We start from the raw sequence: 20,895 nt of genomic DNA, 5'->3' as shown, positions 1-20,895 counted from the left end.
AGCCACCTCTGCACTTTAAGTTTGTTGACTACTTTCTTCAGTCCTAGGATTTCACATTCTTTTGTGAAATTTCAGCATTTCCCCTTGGAAACATGATGTTCAATTAGCCTTTTGTTGGGGGGGTGTTATTTAATTATTTTTTAAAATGAAGTTGAAATCCATATTTTTGTTTCTTCACACGTGCAGTTTACATGTTTTCAGTGTTATTAGAATGTAGTTATCTCATGGTTAACTATGCCCCAAAATAACAAACAGTAGTTTCCATGCAAGATGGGAACTAGCCATCAGTGCAGATCAACAATGCAAAATATTGCAGTCAGTGAAATTACCAAGCTTAGAAAAGGTAGCAGTATGTATAAATATACATGGCAAACATGCAGACAACCTATCTCACTACACGTAAAAATGACTACTGAATAATTTTAGTATTGATTTAATTAAATGTGTTGACTTTTTTTTCCCCCCTTCAGTGATTTCTAGTTTTTTATATCCACTGGTCATCAGAAGTGCAATAACATTACTATCACTAAAATAAAATAAATTTTTGCATTTAAAGAAGTAGGTGACTATTGGGATACTTACAGGTCTGATGGTCTTTGTTTCTACACCAGGTGTCTGAATACTCATTGTGATACAGTGACACATGGAATGAATATTTTAGGTACTTTTAAAACAAATGTCTGTTACAAGGCCATCTTTGCCTTCAAGGCACTGGATTTAGTCACCAATATGTTCCTTTCTAGTTACGCGTTCCTTTGTAAGGAATAATAAAAAAGAGAAACACAGGAGAATATTCTTCAGTTTAAAAAAACACTTAGTATGTGGGTAAATAAAGTAATAGTGACAAAATTCTTAAAGGACATGTAGTATTTCTTCAGAAAAGATACAAGAAATTGAATATTGATTATCTTTGCAGAAGATAAGTTATGGATGGAACTGGAAAATTACATAGAGCAAGTCTCTTAAATCAGGATGGTAACTGTGCATATGGGATTTTTCATAATGCTACCTGAGAGAAGGGAAAGCCGATCTATTTCAGAAAAAGGCATCAAATATTTTAGTTTATTTACTTCTTTTTGTGTCAACAATTTTTGTTCTGTTTTGGGTTTTTTTGAGAAGCATATAAGTGTTGCTGTTGGGAAATTGTTTTTATAATGCAAGTATCAGTGGCATTGAGAACTTAGGTATGTAAGACCTGTCTTTTTATACTTCTGGGCAAGTATGAAAATACCTAGCGTGAAATATTTTGGACTGACATCTCAATCAAATGTTAATTCATACCATTAAGACTTCCCAAATGTGTTGTTTTTTTATTTGGGAGGTGCTTTTAGTTCATCTTTAAATTCTTTCCCTGATGACTTCTGATGCCAAGACTATAGTTTTATAGGAAAGAAAACTTCTGTTGGCTGGCAGTTTATGAGGAGATTTTGGCTGGTTTTGGTTCAGCAGCTGCCTGTGTTCTGTAGTGTGCTAATGGAGAAGAGAGGAGCTGTCAGTTTTAAAGATGACTGAAGAATCTTGGGTGAAATCCACTCCCTGCCTAAGGACATTCTTTTGTGTAAAATGTTACACAGAATTACTTGAATTCATTATCCGCAAATTTTGATACTGCCATTGGTGCTGATGCTGCAGTTTAATTTAGGCAGTTTGAAGAAGCTGGTTAACTAAAGCACTGAGTGATGTAACCAAATCAAGAATGGGTGTTCTAAACTCCTGTGTCTGTGTACAATGTCCTTGGCCTATGTAGATCCTTTATTCTCAGTGATTTCACACCATTCAGGAGCTGAGGTTCCTTACACAAACCTCTATTTGCCCCAGTAGAATCTAATCCTCATCCAGGCATTCCTTCTTACTGGACACCTGAGTTCAGTTTTTCTTCACGAAGAATGTAATTTTGATTTCACCAAGTGTTTTTGTTGCTTGTTTTTTGAGGCTGTTTTTGTTGTTGTTTCGTGGTCGAGTTGGTTGGTTTGGTGGTTTTGGTGGGGGGTTGTTTGTTTGAGATGTTTCTCTTTGTTCTTGTTTGTTTGGTTTTGGTTTTGTTTTCTTTCCCCTTTTTTGGCATGCTTACACATCTTGGATCAAAAGTATGTTGTCAGTTTCTCCATCTGTCCGTGGTGTGGCCCCCATGGTGCCTCTAGAGTGCGTTGCAGTTGGATGAAATTGGTAGCACTGGATGCAACATGTACAGCATTGGGTCAATCAGCGCTGCTGAGGCTGATATTGTACACTCCATCCACTGCACAGCAGTGATAGGCATTGGCCTTTTCCTCCTGTCTTCTCTGGCATAGTAAATGAAATTAAGGAAACCTAGGATGGCACAGTTTTCCCAGGACATTTGAGTTTGGTTGTTTGTTTGGTTTTTTTTTTCCTTCTCCTCATCCATTGAATTTCTGCATCTCCACGTTAAATGGAATTTGGTGCTTGTTTATTCTAACCTTACTCTGCGATAGGGTCATACACTGTAAGGCCTGCAAAAGGGCCGAGTTCTGTTGCAAAACCAGGCATTTGTTGCTCTGGAGAAAGAGCTCTGTCCTAGGAGTAAGTTTTACATAGAAACTTACTCATGGCTATTCATAAGACATTTTAAAAAGATATAGAACAACTAGATCAACTTCTGGATTACACTGGCACTTACTGACTCTCTGCTGTGTTAATGAAGACTTTTTGTTGCAGCAAAGGGGCTTTTTCTTTCCCACAAAAGCATAGAGTACCTGTGGTACAACTGCCCTATGAGCATAAAAACATGGAAATATTCTTCATTTCAGGGTGATTTTTCTTTTTTCTTGGTTTTTTTTTTTTTTTTTTTTTTTTTTAATTTAGATATTAAATTGTGTATTTGAGTATTAGTTTCTCCATGTGTCTTAATTGTTTAGAAGGAATACTTAAAATGCATCTCATTCTACAGTATTTCAGTGCCTCCTTTAATGTTTATGTTCCTAGCCTCCTTGTTTAATTTCAAGGCACAAAACTATTCTTAAAGTGTCATGGGTTGTTTTCTTCCATTTCACTGCAATATTCTAAAGACTAAGAACCAAATAAATATTTTACATAAATCCTGTAAAAACCCCCTTATTTTATATTTGTAAATTTTATTATGAATAATTATAATACAATTTCTCTTCTTAATTGTTAGTCCATTTTCATAGCTTTAAAATGTACACAGCTACTAGAAATATGATAGTATCATACTAGAAGCTTGATAGTGCTAAACTAGTTTTTAGTCTAGGTGAATTATTTTATGTAATATCATTGAAATTCAGAATTTTACAGTATGCCAAAATACTTGTAGACACTGAATTGTAGATTGAAGGAAATCAGCAATGGAAAGAATGAATTAAGGAAAAAGTTGATGAGTATTAATGTTCAAATTGCAAATTCAGAAACTAATTACTCCATATAATAGTGTACATATATAATAAATATTCCTTTTCCACCAAGGTGTTTAATTTTTTGAGGAGTTGCTTTCTCAAAGTAAGTTTTAGACCAAATATGCACAAGTCTGTGTTAGCAAGCACATTGAGTAGTGCTTCTACCAGAGTTTCCTGATGACTTACTCAGTGTTTAAATGCAGGGTTTCATAAAGGCTATTGTGGCTTATCAACCAAACATAATTGTGGTTATCCAATCTAAAATGCCTAGAACCTAATAAAAAAACCCCCTCTTTCACTCTACTGTAATAAAAGGAAAACCATTTTGCAGCATGACGGAGTAAATCTTTGTAGATGATCGATCTAAGAATTACTTAATTGTGAATCTGGGCAAGCTGTGTTCATGGGGCCAGTTGTGGGTGCGCAGATGGTCAGTACCAGACGCGCGCGCCGCGTAGCAATGGCCGGCATTACGCGGCTGCCATCTTTTCAGCAATCGTTTGCCCTGCTTACCAAACACTTGCAAGCGTATGTGGCAGAGGTGAGGATAAAGGGCACATAGCTACTATATAATTACTGTGCGTGTTGAACTGCGGCTTGATTAGAGGCAAAGCAATTATTCTGCCATGGCTGTTAGGCCGATGGGCTCGTTTTGATGATGCGTTCTCTTAACGTATTAGCTTTAATCTTTGAAGATTTGATTTAAATCCTGACTGTGCGTCACAGGCAAAAAGATGTGTATTCATTTCCAAGTTCTGAGAAGGCATTTTTCCACATGATAAAGGCTTTGTGCATGTGTGCTTGATTAGCTGTTGTTGCTTTAGGCTATGTGGCCGCACATACTTTTGCAGACTGGGGTTAGCACGTCTGAATAGTGTAGACTCGTGTTCACCATTTTCCTGCTTTATGGCTGCTTTATGGCTACTTATGGCTACAGATTGTAAGTATAAAAGTTCCATTTGCATGAAACTATGCTATTGTTTTCTCCCTTTGAATAATAACCATAGAGGAGTAAATGTGGGACGAAACAGAGGGCGGGCAGTGGAAGCTTGCCAGCTGCCGTGTGGTGCTAATACTGGTGGTGGCACGCTGTATTGTAAACTCAAGACTTGCAGCAGTTTATGCATTTATGCAGTGTGACCTTACATCGCTGTCAAAATGTATAACCATCACATCATTTTACAGAAAGAATTACGAAGTGTCCGGTTTGTTTTACATTGAGAATATTTGGACAGCCTAGGACTCAAATGTTTTAATATGGCCATGTGGAGAAATCGATTAATAGATTAAGAAGATGTCATGGCAAAGATTGGATATTCTCAGGAACCATTTTCAAGTCAAGATTAGGATCTGCTGAATTTAAAGAAACTGGGAATTGATATTATCCAGGAAGCACTTTGGATTTTTTTGTTTGCAGAGCTTTTTGGGGTTTTTTGAGATGAGGCATCAAAATTTGTCCTAAATATATATCTATACATGGTCTCTATTAATGACATAGTGTGTTGTATGCATGAAAAAAAAGAGAGGGAATAAAAGTCATATAATGAAATATATTGTGTAAATTATGTGCTTAATCCATCAGTAAGTGTCACATGTAAATGTTTACCCACCTTTACAGGTAGAGAAGATTTAGAAAGATACTGAGGAGTTACCTACATGTAAATAAACGTTGGAGTGGTAGTGGGATAGTGGAAACTGTGATACTCTGAACATTTGTGGTATTTTCCATAGTAGTTTATATTAGTCTGATCTGTGTTAAGCTTGGCTCTGAAGTATGAATGAGCAGAAGAGTAAGCCTCAGTCTTTCAAGCAACATTAATTTGTCTAAATATCACCAGCTTAATTTTTAGTTTAAGCAATGTAATTTACTGCATCATGGAGTTCAGTAAGTAATTGGCCGTATTACTTTCTTCAGTTACCACATTACCAGTTTTGGGCAGGGTAATGAATCTTTACTTAGTGCCAGGGATTGCTTTCTGTGAAATTATTGTTTGTGATGCTGTCATGCTACACATACCCATTTAGTGCTGTTTTTATCAGCCCTTCAGAACTTGGGAAATGGATAAACAAATGCAGCTGGGCCCCTGAAGGGAGGCTGCATCTCCTTTCCTGTGAGATTTTAACCACGTCATGCTGTTCCATCATACCAGCAATCAGCACCCCATGGCTCCCATCTAAATATCCTAACTGATTTGTAATCTGCCAACAGATTTGATTTGTGTCTGCCATCATCAGTTGAAACAAATGCCTATGAAGCCACAGTGGCTGGCATGATTTTGACTCGTGATTTTTCTCCTTCACTTGGTTGGTGTTAATTGCTTCTGTATTTGAAAGGCTGAGCTTCCTGAGCTACCACCACCTGAAAGCTCTGGTGCTTGGCACAATTCTTTCATTTGGCACATAAATCTGAGGTAGAAGTTGCTACCTAAGGCAGTTGCTTCCTTTCCTGGTGGACTAGGAGCTTAGAAGGAAGGAATTGTGAAGTCTACTGACTTGACAATTGTCATCTCTCTCTCATTTTCTTTAGACATTGTCCATGACCCTGGCTCAGTTTAGGCAATTATTAATTGTTCAGTGATTTTCTCAGTGTGCTTTGAACAAATATCTAATGAACAGAGGTTGGGGTGCTGTGCCTCCTGCTTAGCAGTGACCTTGTTTTTCAGGCAGCTGGATTAGGACAGTTCTTGGCTCAGTACTGAAATCTTAACATGTTATTTTTAAAGATTTTGTATGTTTAAAACCTGCAAAATGCATCTCAGTTATTCTAAAATGTTCTTCTCTTCTTTGCTTCCCTAGTACCAGGATACAAATATGCAAGGCGTGGTGTACGAATTAAACAGCTACATAGAGCAGCGCCTGGATACAGGAGGAGATAACCAACTGCTTCTGTATGAACTGAGCAGCATCATTAAAATAGGTAAGAACGAGAATCAGATGTCTCTGAGCTGTTACTCAGCATCAGTGCACAGCACATTTCTTACGTGGTTTAATTAATAAAGACAGGTATTGAGGGATAACAGTGTTCCCATTGGATGTTCTCTCAGTGTGCACTTATTTCACCTTCTGTCCCTCAGTGAATCCCTAGCTGCCCTAAAGTGAATTTCATCTCTGGAGAGAGTTGCATATCCAATTGTGATATTAGAGTCTCATGTTAAATGAACCGAAGAATTAACTGTTCTGGTTATGATGATGTTACAATTCAAGTAGTGAAAGTAAAAAAAAACCAAAAAAACCAAACCCACAAAAACTATCAGTAATTTCACTGCATAGTTAAACTCCTTTTGAAACAATCAAAATGTCACTGGAAGCAGACATATCTTGTGTGATCTCAAACTAAACTCAGTTGTTTATTTTTTTCCTATCTAAGTACCTTTTGTGGTAAGAAAATACTACATATGTGCCAAAGTTAAAAATTGAAAATAAAAAAAATACTCTCAATAACAATGTAACTGTAATTTGGCCTCTTTTTAGCCAGAATGGATGTACTCAGACTTCAACCAGAAGTGTCACAGTAGATTTCAGTGAGTTCTTTAGAAAGAGCTACCTGTCCTGGCTACTTCATAATTTTGTAATGATTAGTAATAGTTCTGGTTTTTATATATGAAGTTTTAAAAGAACCTTTTCTCTGCTGATTTTGCCTAAGCTGTTATTTGGATATTGATGTCCAACTCACAGCAAATCAAATTTGTTACTTTACAGCTATATACTATACTATACTCACACAAGTGAGACTTGACAATAAAGAGTGCTTATATTTTACAATTATTTTTCTTTTGTAAAGCAGACAGAAGGTGTTTTTTTATATTATTTCCTTTGCAGTATTCATTTGCCTTGTAGATCAACATACTTGGGTACTACAGCTGAAGGGTTTAAAATATGAATGCAAATTATTCAACTCTCACCAGCGCTGCACAGTTGACAGCGAGCAAGTAACTATCCAGTGGAACTTTTTTCCTTTTGTCAAAGAAATTAAGAAACCTGTTTGCTTTGGTTGCACACAAGTAAAATTTTTCCCCCTGAAATGTGCTAAAATGATTCTTGAGTTCATTCAATAAGTACCAGGTATGCCTTTTAACGGGCTATAATATTTGTTAGCTTTTGGAAAGACAGATACATGATCCAAGCCTGTTGTGTAAGGCAGAGTGAAAACATTTTCTGCTATATACTGTCCTGATTTTGAGGGTAGGTTATGATGGTTGGTTGACTCTGAACTTTTGGCATTTTAAATAACTTGACTTTACCCTCTTTCATACCACAGTCTGAATCTGACAGAAATCTAAAATGTATAAACTTTCTGGTGAGTGTCAGTTTTTCTAATATGGGCTAGGTGCAGAAAATAGAAACAGTTTGTTTGGAAATACATTTTTATGGCAGTATTTGTAACTCCTCATTTTCCCATGATTTTCTCTCTTAAGGCAAGGACAAATATAGCTTAACATTTACAATTGGCATTTATGTTACTCATAGAAATTGTAGTGGTATCTGACGGATTATGTTGTAAATACACTTTATGTTACTTCAATTGTGTGAATTAGTTTGCATTTACAGACACTAGGCCTTGAAGTGTAGATGTATTAAGAAGTTGTTTCTAATTCTCTTTTAGAATGCAGTAAATGCCAATGAAGAAAGCAAGAGCTCTGTGGTACCTCTAACTTTGTAGACTCTCGGGAGTTTTAGGGGACACAGCAAAAGACCTTAACCTTTACAATGGTAGATGTTTGCCCTTAGTGGAATAGAGTCGGTGGTTTCACCTCAAAGGTGTTGTATAAGTTCAGTTTATCCCTGTGAGTACAATTATTTATTTTGTTATTGCTTTGGCAGCTACGAAAGCTGATGGATTTGCACTGTATTTCCTGGGAGAATGTAATAATGTAAGTATACAGAATTAAAATGCTGCTTTTCTGTACATTCACAAGTTTTTTTTGTTTTTTTTTTTTTTTTAATATAATAACAATGGTAATGAAAAATCATATTCTCTGCATTTAGATCCTTGGTCTCTTTTTTTTAAGATTTGGCCGTTATGTTATTGTCTCTCTGCCTATGAAAGCTTAATTTGTGATTTAGCCCTATTAATAACTGTCTTTAAGAAATAGAAAACTTAACCTGGATTTACTGTCTTCATAGCCTTTTCTTTGCATCTAGTTATCTCCCTGATTTTTTTTTTTTTTTTAATGTTAATTGTCAGCTGCAACTTGATAGTGAGGTAATGTAAATTTCAGATGTAGATTCTGCTTGGCATAAAATAAATGATACATTTAAAATTTCTTCATTCAGTTAGTTTTTGATGTAATAATTCAGATAACAGTGAGTCCAATGTTTGTTCTTTTGCTGTTTGAATGTCAGAATACCTTACATCTTTTTCTATCTAGTTTAATTTGTACAGTTAGCATGATACAAGACTCTGTAGTTATTTTGAATAGCTATCAAGAAGGAAATGCGGTTTAGTACTTCAGTCAGTTCCCTCAAATTAAAAATCACAGTTTGTCAGAAATTTTGTCTTTCATTGATTCAAGAAACAAGCAGTGACTAGAGAGGAAAATATTTTTTCTCATTCCTTTTTCCTTACTTTACACAGCCAGTTTTAATAGTTTGTTCTTGTATAGTCCAGTTTCCTTTGCTCTTTGTGCAATATTTGAATTCAGAAAAAAATGGTAAAAAATTCCATTTTTGAAATAGTGGAAACATGTACAACCTTCCAGTAACTTGATGTAGAAGAAGGCCCATGCAGAAATTTCCTATAAGAAATGGAAATGAGGTTTTTATTTTTTTGTGATATGACTGTTTCATATAATAAAGATAATCCACTTTATTATTCAAAAGATCTGTTTTCTCTCAATGGCTTCTGTTGAGCAAATAAATAGCATATATTTTTAAATAACTCTTTCACCAAGAGGTATAATTTAAAAAACGTGTTTGTCCTTTATGAATGCAATCTTTGGTTCTCATTGGTAGGTGACAGCATTCATTGTCATGGGTAGGGGGTGATGCAAACAGTCACTGAAAACTTCTCCTGCTGCCAGAGGCAGGAACCCGCAGGAAGTTCAGCCTCCATCCCAAATGCACGGTGCTGACTAGCTTTGGTGGCAGTGACTGCCCACCAGCTGAGCATGCTCATCTCTAAATGCTTTGTAAATGATTACAGTAAAATTAACTTTATGGCTTGAGACAAAGAATTCTTACTGTGGCAAGGTTTTTCCTATTAGTGTGGCATAATACGGGATTATTCACAGCCTTCTGATACCCTGAGGGCCTGGGTGCTATATGACCTTCTGGTTTTACTTTTTGTTTTTTTGGTTGGTTGGTTTGTTTTGTTTTTAAATAACATATTAAGCATATTAATCTATTTGCTTCCCAGTATTCCAGTACAACTCTTTCCTGAAAAAAGCTCCAAATAATAAAAAAACCCCATATTGACTTTATTAACCACTGCTATGTAGCTGCATCACCCAAAATGGAATGCTCTTCATGTAGTTATTATAGGGACTTGTCCCAAATCCTTTGAAGTTAGTGTGAGATTTTCCATTCACTTTGGTGGGCTTTGGGCCAAACTCATGTTTGTAGTCTTGTAACTAAATGGTAATGCATTAGCCTATTTCTTATAAGAAATTGTCATTGGAAATTAATTTTGATAGCTCTTGTCTCTTCAACATTTAATTTAAAGAATGTATCCAAGTGAGATTAACCATTGTCCAGCAAACACTGGAAATGGAAATGTGGAAATGTGGTGGTGGTGTTTGTTTTGGTTTGGTTTTTTTGGTTGTTTTTTTTTTTTTTTTCCCAGAGTTTTTAAAATGGGAATGAAAATATTCTGCATAGCAAAAACAGGAATGAACTAATTCTTTAAGCTGAAATTTTTTAAAAAATTACAACATGGACAGATGTTTTAATTTTAGCCTGGACAAAGTATTTGCTAAATATCTATGGCCATGTGTTGAAGAGTAGTATCTGCTTTTGTTTGCTTAATATTTGGGTGCTAGATTTGTGATTTGAATATAAAGTTTCTTTACGGTCCCATTTTCTTTCTGCGTATTGAAGTTTACATAACATATTAGAGTTGGAAAACAGCATAAGGACTAAGTAACTTCTGGCTGACAGTTCAGGTTGAATGCCTTCAGGTTATTTATTTGAGTGAACTTTCTTGCAATAGATTCCAGTGCATTTCTTTATGCAAGTATTATGCAGAATTGGTGCTAGAATGGTGCCAGTGTGGACAGTTCAGTTGTTTCAGCATCCTTCTGGGTGTTCAAATTGCTTGGAAGGACCAGCACTCAGTGCAGTCCTTTCTGAGCGTGTTCTGATGGTGGTTCTGCTTTTCAAATGATTGCCCTCTAGCAAGTAAGCACCCCTTGCATGCCCGGATCCTTCCTTCCCCAGGATGTTGCCCAGTGTATCAGAATCTGGTTCTGCCTGTGCTATGTACATGATAGAATGAATTACAAAGTATTCGTGCTAGAAACAGTAGAGCTTCCTCATCAGGGTCATGATCTGAACAGACCTGTGCCCATACTGCCTCTGGTTTTTGAACTTTCTTTATATCTAAGGAATTATCTTTGTCCATGGGTTAGCATAGTTATGCAAATAAAATTATTTTTTCTTAAGGTACATAGCAGCCATTTTACAAATACTATATACTGGAGAGCAGAAACACTTCCAAAGTAAACAGTTTCTCCAGCAAAGGACGTAACTTTATTTCAATTTTCTTTTTTTATTTCTAATGGGGATGAATATACAGTTCATAATTCTCCTGTTATGACCTTAATTAAGTATCATCTTCAAACATGACTTAAAGGATTTACTAAAATTCTTATATTGGATACTCTGTGTGTGTAAATCAATTGCCTAAGTATCATGCTAGCTGGGCATGGATTTAAGCCTAAAGCTGGCATCTTCACAAGGCAAAATTTCTGAAATACTTATCACGGTTACAGAGTTCCTAACATATTACTATATTAATCAATTCTTCAGATGCTTCTTGTTTATAGTTCTTACTTGTATGAGTAATATGCCTCATGATTACACCGTGATTCCTACATAAAGATGTATGACTTCGAATTTAACAGGCATACACTTAAAGCAGCTTTTACTTGGTCTTGTGCTGCTTAGTTCCTGAAACTGCAAATTGTGTTGACAAACAGATTATCCTCGCTTCAGACAGAAGTTTCCAATAGCTTTACTGTAAGAAATAATTATGTGAGGCCACAAATATGTGCACATACCCTGTGCTTCAGGGTGTATTTTATTAAGCCATTCTTGAATTTCTGGTCATGCAAAAGTTGTTGCAGCTTGATGTGTATGCAGTGCCACCTAGTGAGTTTGACGTGGGTAATTTGAATTATTAAGAACCCAGAAAAAAAAAATGTACTGCTTGCTGCCTCCAGTTTTTGAATGCATAGATATCTTCTCTGAAATTTGAGTCTTTTAAACATGTTTCAAGGTGAAAACTTTTATCTGCAAGTCACTTCAGAAAACTTTGGTCTTTATTCTTGAATCAATTCTAAGACCATGTGGGGTTTTTATATGTGAAGTAGAAGAAATCTGTTGCTTTCTTATTTGGCAGTGAATAGTGATGCTCAGCAGAGAGTGAAAGCTCTTCTTTAGTTACAGTGTTTGAGTTTAAATTTGAGTCAGTAAATTATCAAGCTGAAAGAAATAAATAACTGTCAAAATGTATTTTAGGGAAATTTTGGTCTTGTTTAATTTAATATTCAGGTAAATGGACTTGTGGACCACGTTCACAATGAATATAGTATCATAGAATATCCTGAGTTGGAAGAGACCCATCAGGATCATTGAAATCCAGTTCCTGGTCTGCACAGTGCGCCCCAAGAATTGCCCTTGTCCTGAGAACATTGTCCAAATACTTCTTAAACTCTGTCAGGTTTGGTGCTGTGGCTGCTTCCCTGGGGAGCCTGTACCAGTGCCCAACCACCAAAGAACCTTTGCCCAATGTCCGACCTAAACCCCCCCGACACAACTTCAGGCCATGTTTGCATTTCACTACCCAAATGGAAAGTTGTTTTGCGTAAATCTGCGAAGATTTATCTGGGTATCTGGTTTTGCTTAATATATTCACTAATGCATGGCTGCAGAAAGAATATAGGACTGCTGATACGTTTGTAGGAACAGATTAGATTCAAAATAGGCTTTGGAAAATGACTAGAAGAAACCAGACAATGATTCAGCCAGGAAAAGTGCTCAGCTTTCCACATATTGCCTCTCTCTGTGTAGGGCAGTTGATGACTCTGAGAAAGATTTTGGGGTTTTCAGTGAATTTGAAGGTAAAAATGTGTGTGCAATAATCACTGCTGTATCAAAAAATACACTTAGGTTTAGCACAAACTGAACTCTAGCCTTTGTGTAAAGGATTTTTCCTATTGCTCTCTCCAGTGCTAAAACCCCAGATGGAATAATGGCTCATTAAAACACTGAATTTAAGGGCAAAAAAAAAAAAAAAAAAATTGGAGGAGCTGAAGTGAATTCAGGAGAGAGCAGCGAGAATGATCAGGAAACAATAATTTTTTTTTTCTTAATCTAAAGAAAAGAAAGTTGAGGGTTGAAGGTATGGCTGGATAAGGCAGAGAGGAAGGGAATCATCTCCAATACCTATGGTGTGTAGGGCAGGAAGCACTGTGCTTGTCATTGGGAATACTTCCTTAGTTGTGCTGTCATGAAGAATGACAGTCTGTTGCTTGTGCAAGCTCAGAGATCCTCATCCCTGGAGGAGTGTTTGGGACCTGTTCAGCTAAATGTCTTTCAGAAAAATGCTTTGCTGTCCATGCCTTAAAATGGAAGCGATGTCAACTTTTCTGTGTCAATGAACTGCTATAACTCTTGCATTTTTCTTGAGTAAATCAACTGGAAAGTTTCCCGGAGTTAAGTGCAGTTAAAAATTTATACCATTCAGAAGGGTGAATGCATAACCTCCCCACCAAAACCAAAAAAAACCCAACCAAACCCAGCTGCTAGTAGTTCTGCAGTAAGTGTAAGTGCATCATCTTCATTTAACAGGTGTCCAACATGTGTGCATACTATGTGGCTTAAAATTGCAAATCTCCTGTCAAGTACACTGTGATTGATCACAAAAGAAACAAGTTTTTATAAACAATGGTGGTAGTTGCTGGTGGTTTTTTTATTCCTTTATCCCTGTGTGCTTCATACAGTCAGACTGTTGCACTTGTGTTTAAAACCAGGACATAGTTGCCTAGAGCTCTTTAAGATTTTAGCATGGTAGTATTGGGCTACTACTTCAGCTAAGCCAGGTAACAAATCCAAGGGGTTTGGCCGTGAATAATTTCCAAATTCGTTGTGTTAGTTTTTCTTCATCATCTTTGCCTATAGTGATGAGTTTTATTCTTGCTAAAAATCCAAGCCTTAGGGCACACCCTTTGTAAATATCTGCAGATAATTTTATCATTCAGTTGTGTGGTCTTACATTTAAGTTATTCTTTACCAAGAGTAGAAATCTATTGCTTTTACTGAACAGAAACAGATGTGAGCAGCAGAAGCCATTAAACTCCCTTAATATCAGCTTGATCAGTTTCCATTTTCTCTTTAATTTTTTTCTTTTCCCCAAGCATTGAATCACAATAGCAATGCTTTAGTATGAAGGCTTTCATTTAATGTCAGATGAATATTAAATGATTTCCCATGAAGCCTTTTTAGGACCAATTTTATCAGCAGATTGTGCTGTGGAAGAAACTAGATCAAGATCCAGTCACCCATACAACCAAAATAGTTTGTCAGTGGAATGCTTGTCACATGTGTACTTTAACCTTAATTCCAATCATTAAAGGCTGTTTCTTATCCAGACTGCTTTTCATCAAGGAAATTGTAGAAAAATTGGTTTATGATTTTCATTTGCTTAGTTGTAAGTAGCTATACAAAAAGAAGAAATATTGGTTTGTGAAATGATGATGATGATGAATACATGTTTAAATCCAATCCTGGCAAACTTTATGTAGTTGGTTGAATGGTTTCTAGTTTTTGTGAGATTGAATTTGGTGTTGTGCTGGATTCCGACAAACTGCATACCTACAGTGACCAGAAAAATAGCATCAATTGTACTTGTGGTTATCCTCTTCATCAGAAGAGCCAAAGATGGAAATCACTGAAAACTGCAGGTACTTTCTTAGTGCTGTAACAATATCTGTCAAGAGTTGTGGATGCTATTGTGTTATGAGACTTGCTGCTGCTACTCACGTTTTCTTTTATTGGGATTTTAATCTGCTGTGTCTGTCAAGCAGTAGATTTTCACTAGAAGAACCAACAATGGGGCCAAGTTACACCAGCATGACAAGATGAACATGAGTAGTTCTCCATGTGCATGCTCTTAGCTGTTAGAAATGAGGAGTGAAGAAAGTTTTTTCAGCCACAGTAAGAGATTGAAGATAAATTACTTAATTATTTTACCAGACTGAGTGCATAGTACCAAGGAAAGAGCGCCCAGACCCATGGTATTATGGCTTTTTGAGTATATATTGATCTTGTTATGTGTCTGAAAGCCCATTTGGTGGGTTTATCTGTGAATTGAGGATGTTGTCATCTTTATGTCCCTCAAGAAACAGAGTACATAATTCTGCATTCCTGTAGACTGACAGGCTTGTTAATACATCAGTATTTTAAAAATGTATTAGAGACTACAATGTGTTGCCTATACCTAGAGTGCCTAAGAAACATGGGTCATGGAATAGAATTATAGAATCTCTTAAACTGGAAAAAAACTCTGAGATTGAGTCCAACTATCTAGCCGAACACCACTGAGATGAAACGGTGACTTTTACAACATTTTTCTGTGTTCACTAGTGTTTAAATATTTGCTAAGGTCAAAATTTATTTTGGACTTTGTTTTACTTGGGTTTTTTAAGAACCTCTTGACCTCTGTGTTCATGATAGGTCATTAGTGGATTCCAAACCACACTGTTCCATTGACCAAATATTTTGGCTGTGGACTTTATCAAAGTGAATTAAGTGATTATACTAGGAGGGGAAGAATAATTTTGAAGATTTTAGGCCCAGCCAGAACAATCTGTCCTGTCACAGATGGAAGGAAAGAAAGCACCTCATGTGCTCTAGGGTTTCAACAAGGTCCGGGAAGTTCTTAGAGTCAAACTTTAGTGTTCCTATGCCTACTACATTTAAAGAAAGAAGTCCATCTCCATATGGAACTTGTTGGAAGAATATTGTTAATAGGGCAGCTGAGACTGATATAGGAAAGGGGCTTCTGTCTTGGTCTGGAAGAGGGTAAACAGATAAAAATTGGGAATTGGAGAGTCCTGTGGACTTCCAGGAGCCAGAAAGCCTGACCCTGGAAGGTTCCAAAGGATTCTCTCTCCAAGCCAGTATTTGTCCTTTTGGTAGTTTGTCAAATCCAGACTGAATCTCCCATTTTGGGTGCCTTCTCTCTCATCTGTAGTAGAGAGACCTAATCCTCTTTCTACACTAGTTCTCTTTTATTAATTTTTGCCTGGAGAGAGACAGTGACATTACATTATCAGTAAAGAGCTGTTTGTATTTCTTCCTTTCTGATACTGACTTGGAGGCTCACTGCAAGTGATAATAGCAGCAAAAGAGTCTGTGAGCAGTACAAGAGCATCCTGCTGTCTCCTCAACCTTTTCCTTTTACTGTATTGTGAGTTACCAGTATAGTATACGAACACTCATAACAATATATTAGGTGTATGTTTAAAGTCACTGTGCGATGGTAGAAGCTTATTGGATTAATTTCAGCTTATATGTGATTATGAGAAAAATCTCCTTTCTTTTTAATAGTGCTGCATGATCAGGATAAGGTTATCAATTGTTCTACACAGTCATTTCTCCCTCTACAGTCAGGAGGAATAGTGACAAATTTATGAACTCTTGGGTAGTTTGAAGAGTTTTTCAATCACTGACCCCTTAGCCATGGGTTTGCAACTTTCTGTAGAAGCCGAAAAGGATTGCTTCTGCAAAACTTTTTTGAAGAAGCGGGAAGTAAAATAATTTCACAAACTTTTCCCAGCATAGGGAAACTTGTTCACAGCAGTACTTCACAGTTTAGCCACAGATGGGTTTACCAGACAAAATGATACACAAGGATGCAGGAAAGTCTGTGCTGGTGAAAGCAGCCTTTGCAGGCGATACTTCATGGTGTCAACACAGGTTTTTGGCCATTGAAAATTTAGTTAAGGTGTTTTCTGAAGAAAAACATTTATGCGTGGGAGAAGTGAGTTCTTTGTTTTCTGGTGCAAGTGCCTGTTTGGTTTTCTTCCCCTTTTTTTCTTGTTTTGAGAAGCTCTTTCTGAGAAGAGAAAGGTTTGTGCATTGTATTATGTTAGTGCTGGGCATGACTCAGGAGATGAGTGTGGAAAAGCACAATTTATGCACATAATTTAAACAGCACAGTTTGCAAATCATAATGCATTGCTACCTTGGCAAAAAGAATCAAATATGTCTTAAATATATGAGAGGAATGGTGTGAATTAAGCGTTATTCTTTGGCATCTTTGGCAAAATCAACTTTGGTCCCTGATGTCCTATTGATTTTGAATCATTCTGCTACTTGGACTATGTCAATCAGACTTGAAAGATTGCGTTGCATCTCTAAATCTTGTAGTACTCTGCAACAGCAACCACCTTTTCAGTTTTGAATGCATTATAGTGGTACTGCTCCTATTACAAGAGTACTTTTAAAAAGTAAATCTTAAGCATACAGTATAGCAGATCAGACTTTTGTAAAGATATGCATTTCAGTATTTCTATGGCCTTTATATTTTACTACCTCTTTACTTTAAAAAAAATATTTTATACCAGAATGCTGATTTAAATTACTAAAGAACTGTGGTTTCTTCTGTTTTATTAGAATAATGTACTTTTTTTTAGATCATGATGTGCTTTTCTTGGCTATGTTATGTAAAATGTTCTTTTTCCTTCTATTTAAGTGCATGTAAAAACATGAACTGAAGCTTATGAAGGCAAGCAACTGTGTGAAACTAAGTTTTCATTTAAAAATTATATGTGTCTTTATTAGATTATAAGCAAGTAAGAATAAATGGAGTTTTTTATTCTGGTAGATTGAGTAGGCTTGTTCTGACAGATTCAATGTATTGATTTAATGGTTTTTGATTGTTTGGATTTTTTTTCTTTAATTACATTCTTGTAATTAATATGGAAAATAAACATTCAGCTTTTGAAGTGTATTTTACTTCTAGAGGCCACACTTCAAAGAAGCTGTGAGCATAAATGGGTTTGAAGAATAAGGTTTAGGATAAAAATAAACAGAAAAATCCATTATTTCATGTGCTTGTACTGTAATGCAAGACATTGAAATGGAGTATATAATCTAAATATTCAGCAAGGCTAGTCCATGGAAGAAACATCTTTCCTTACAACAGAAAAAAAAACACTTGTCAGTGCTAAAATAGTTTGGGGCAGCTCTATTTTCTTATTATTTTTAAGACAATTTAATTTTCATCTGTACCACATATTAACAAATTAATTACTGGATGGAAAACTCTCTCGTCTTGCTGAATTTTTTGGGACTGATTTTCTGCTTAAGAACAAAACACTCAGTTACTGGTTTTGTCAGCATCTTGAGTGTTTTCCTTTTGAACTCACAAGATACCCTAATTGTTGGACTAATGATTCTTCTTGGATGGACTTCAGTCTTGTTTTGGTTATGGATTCCATACTTTTAATTGAGCATTTGCTTTCCCCTCAAAAAGGAGTCCCAACTTTCTCCTTCTGAAATGCTGGTAATCCATTACAGCTGGTATATCTTCATCAGTGCAGTACATTCATATGGCACATTATATTACATCTCTTTAGTTTCTGTAGTTTCTGAACATTTCAGTGGGTTGGGTTTTTTTGAATTGTTTAATTAATGTTTTGTAGCAGACCATGCATGTTTGTAAAGAAAGGAGAATTAGGAGTGAAAACACCTCATATCATCACTTCATTTTCTACAGCTGATGGAAGATGCTGAATTTTTGCATGCAAATTTTACCTCCACGCTAGAAAACAGCTCCTATCTCATTGCAACCCTAATGAAAGCAAATTCTGAGGGTAAAATTAACCAGCAGTACCCATGGCCATTTTAAGAGGCATGTTAGTAATACATTGTGGTGTGGCATTGTCATCTGTATCTGGTATTATATAACAAGAAATTTAAGTATTATCTCTATTTTTTGACTATTTTCTATTGAAACAAATGAGTGCATTCTAGATTAAAAAAAAAAAAAAAGATTCTTAGAAGGTAATGTTTTCTTCTGTGAGTCTTGTATACTGTGTATTGTGTGTTCAAAGTAAGTACAACCCAGATATAAACAGTAACTGACTTCAGTCAACCACTGTTCTCCTCAGGAGCTGTCTGTGAGTTACCTGGGTGACTCTAGAGTGAGATTTTCTAAGATTTCAGAAGAATTAAGTAGAGTTGATTCAAGTTTTTCTCTACATTGTTGCCTTTATTCTACCTAGGTTGTGCGGTAACTGTAAAAGTAATCATGCTTTCTAATTGCCTTTTTTTTTTCTTTCTTTCTTTCTCTTTTTTTTTCCTTCTAAACTAGAGTCTGTGTGTATTTACACCACCAGGAGCTAAAGAAGGACACCCACGACTCATTCCTGCAGGGCCCATTGCACATGGCACTACAGTATCTGCTTATGTAGCCAGATCCAGAAAAACATTATTAGTAGAAGATATTCTGGGGGTAAAAAACTTTCTTTTTTCAATGAGATATTGCAGCACCTTCTTAGAATGAATGTTTTTATGGTGAAATGTTTATTGAGGTGAAAGTTTAATGATAGAATTTATACCTGTCTTGATAGCAGGAAAATAAATCTGAGTTTGGATTAGCTGATGGAATAATTTCAGAATATATCATTTTTTTCTAGTTTTAAAGGTTTTGGGGTTTTTTTCACTTTGGGTTTGGGTTATTTTAAGTTTTTGGTTTTTTGGTTGTGAGGTAAAGGACATGATGGCACCACAGTCACCTAGAAAAAGCCACCAGTCAAAACTCCTGTCTTCTTGGTCTTGAAATATTAACCGCAAATGAGAAGACCTTTATGTAGTCAATAAAATCTGAAAATTTATTTTAATACAGCGCTCACACTGACAAGGATGTCAGTCAGAGTTCTGGTTATTAGGCAGGATTTTTATCTCTGCATAGTCTAATGTAATGCTCGAATACTGATTGTATCAGCAGATCTACATGGAAAGTGCACTAATGTAACTGATATCAAAATTCAGGCCTTTTTCTGTAATAGGGGTTGGAAATTCCTGGGGTGATATACTGATCATTATTGGCACTCTTTTTTAATGTTTGTCCTTTCTAATTTTGTAAAACACTTCATCCTCTAGTTGCACCTATGCAATTTTATGGAATCGGTATTTAAACTGTACTTTGCGTGAGCACTTTATGATTAGTTGGTTATGAGAACACTGAGGAAATTTACTTTCTTTTCTCTTCAGTGTTTCCTATGTTTTTAGGTTCTGTACAGAATAATAATTATTGGATACTCTGACAAAAAAAAAAAAAAAAAAACAAAAAACGGACATTGCTGTCTCTACTTTTGAAATTATTTGTTAAAAATATGTATGAACTTAGTTGGGAAAACCAGAGCTATAAACAAATAGCAGATGCTTAATGTGAGTACACTTAAGTAGAGCCACAAAACCAGAAGGCAGAAACTGCTCTCCCTGTAGTAACAGTCAGTGCTTTCTACACACTCTGGACTATTAAGGTTTTATATGTGGGTATGTTTTTTCTGTTAAGTTAAGGGTTTAAATTGTTACTGGTAATTTCCAATTAATATGATTATATCCTTACATACAGGAGTTCTATGTTTTGATTTTACATTCTTAGTAAAATCAGGGGGTTAGTGAGGAGGAGTTTTGAACTTTTTTTGTTGGTTTAATATCAGTGGTTCATTGACCAAACAGCAAGATTCATTTTGGTGAGATGGTTTGCCTTTGTGTGATTTTAGGAGCTTCTCAACAGCGAAAGGGAAGCGCGTGCAGGTAGACTTGCCAGCCCTTTTTTTGTGGGAGGACAGAACTAAAAAGAGAAAGCAGAAGGCTCGTGTTTCAAAGTGCTTCCCACTCTTTTGTCTGTCATTTGTTCAAATTGATTGTCATCTTAGTAATTAAGGTAGAGATTACTTGCTGTTTTCTTTGAGAAGTGAGAGATTTTCATCAGGCTTGAAGGGGTGTCTGTCTTGCCCAAGCACAGGCTGCAGGGAACATCTGGTACGAATCAGGTACTGAAGGACTGATGTACAATGAAGTGGGTCTTGCACACTTGCACATTGGGTGCTGACTGCCTTACTGTGACATCCAGGTGCTTTCTTAGGTCTTCCTGAGTTTTCCTACATGGGGAAGTGGAGCTATAAAGCCTTGAACATTCCCTGTGAGGATTGAAAGTTATGTATTTGGGCCTTTTATAGCAGCTAGTAGGATTATTTTAACATTTGTTTCTGTAACATTTGCACCAGGATGTGCAAGCAATGGAAGAAGATGCTTACTATCATGCATAATTTTTTTGGGAACACATTTT

General features: G+C 36.1%; 1 protein-coding gene across 1 annotated transcript in view; it reads left to right on the top strand.

Annotated features, from left to right (window-relative positions):
- The window catches only part of PDE10A (phosphodiesterase 10A), a 169,665-nt gene that overhangs the window by 108,248 nt on the left and 40,522 nt on the right, over positions 1–20,895 (top strand). The window contains exons 4-6 of the mRNA XM_040057725.2: positions 6,168–6,288; positions 8,193–8,242; positions 18,910–19,050. Coding sequence (XP_039913659.1) covers positions 6,168–6,288; positions 8,193–8,242; positions 18,910–19,050 — 312 coding nt within the window. The remainder of the gene's footprint in view (positions 1–6,167; positions 6,289–8,192; positions 8,243–18,909; positions 19,051–20,895) is intronic.

Source organism: Hirundo rustica, chromosome 3 (assembly GCF_015227805.2).
Source record: "Hirundo rustica isolate bHirRus1 chromosome 3, bHirRus1.pri.v3, whole genome shotgun sequence".
NCBI classification, from domain to species: Eukaryota; Metazoa; Chordata; class Aves; order Passeriformes; family Hirundinidae; genus Hirundo; species Hirundo rustica.
This window is presented reverse-complemented; position numbering and strand designations above follow the sequence as displayed.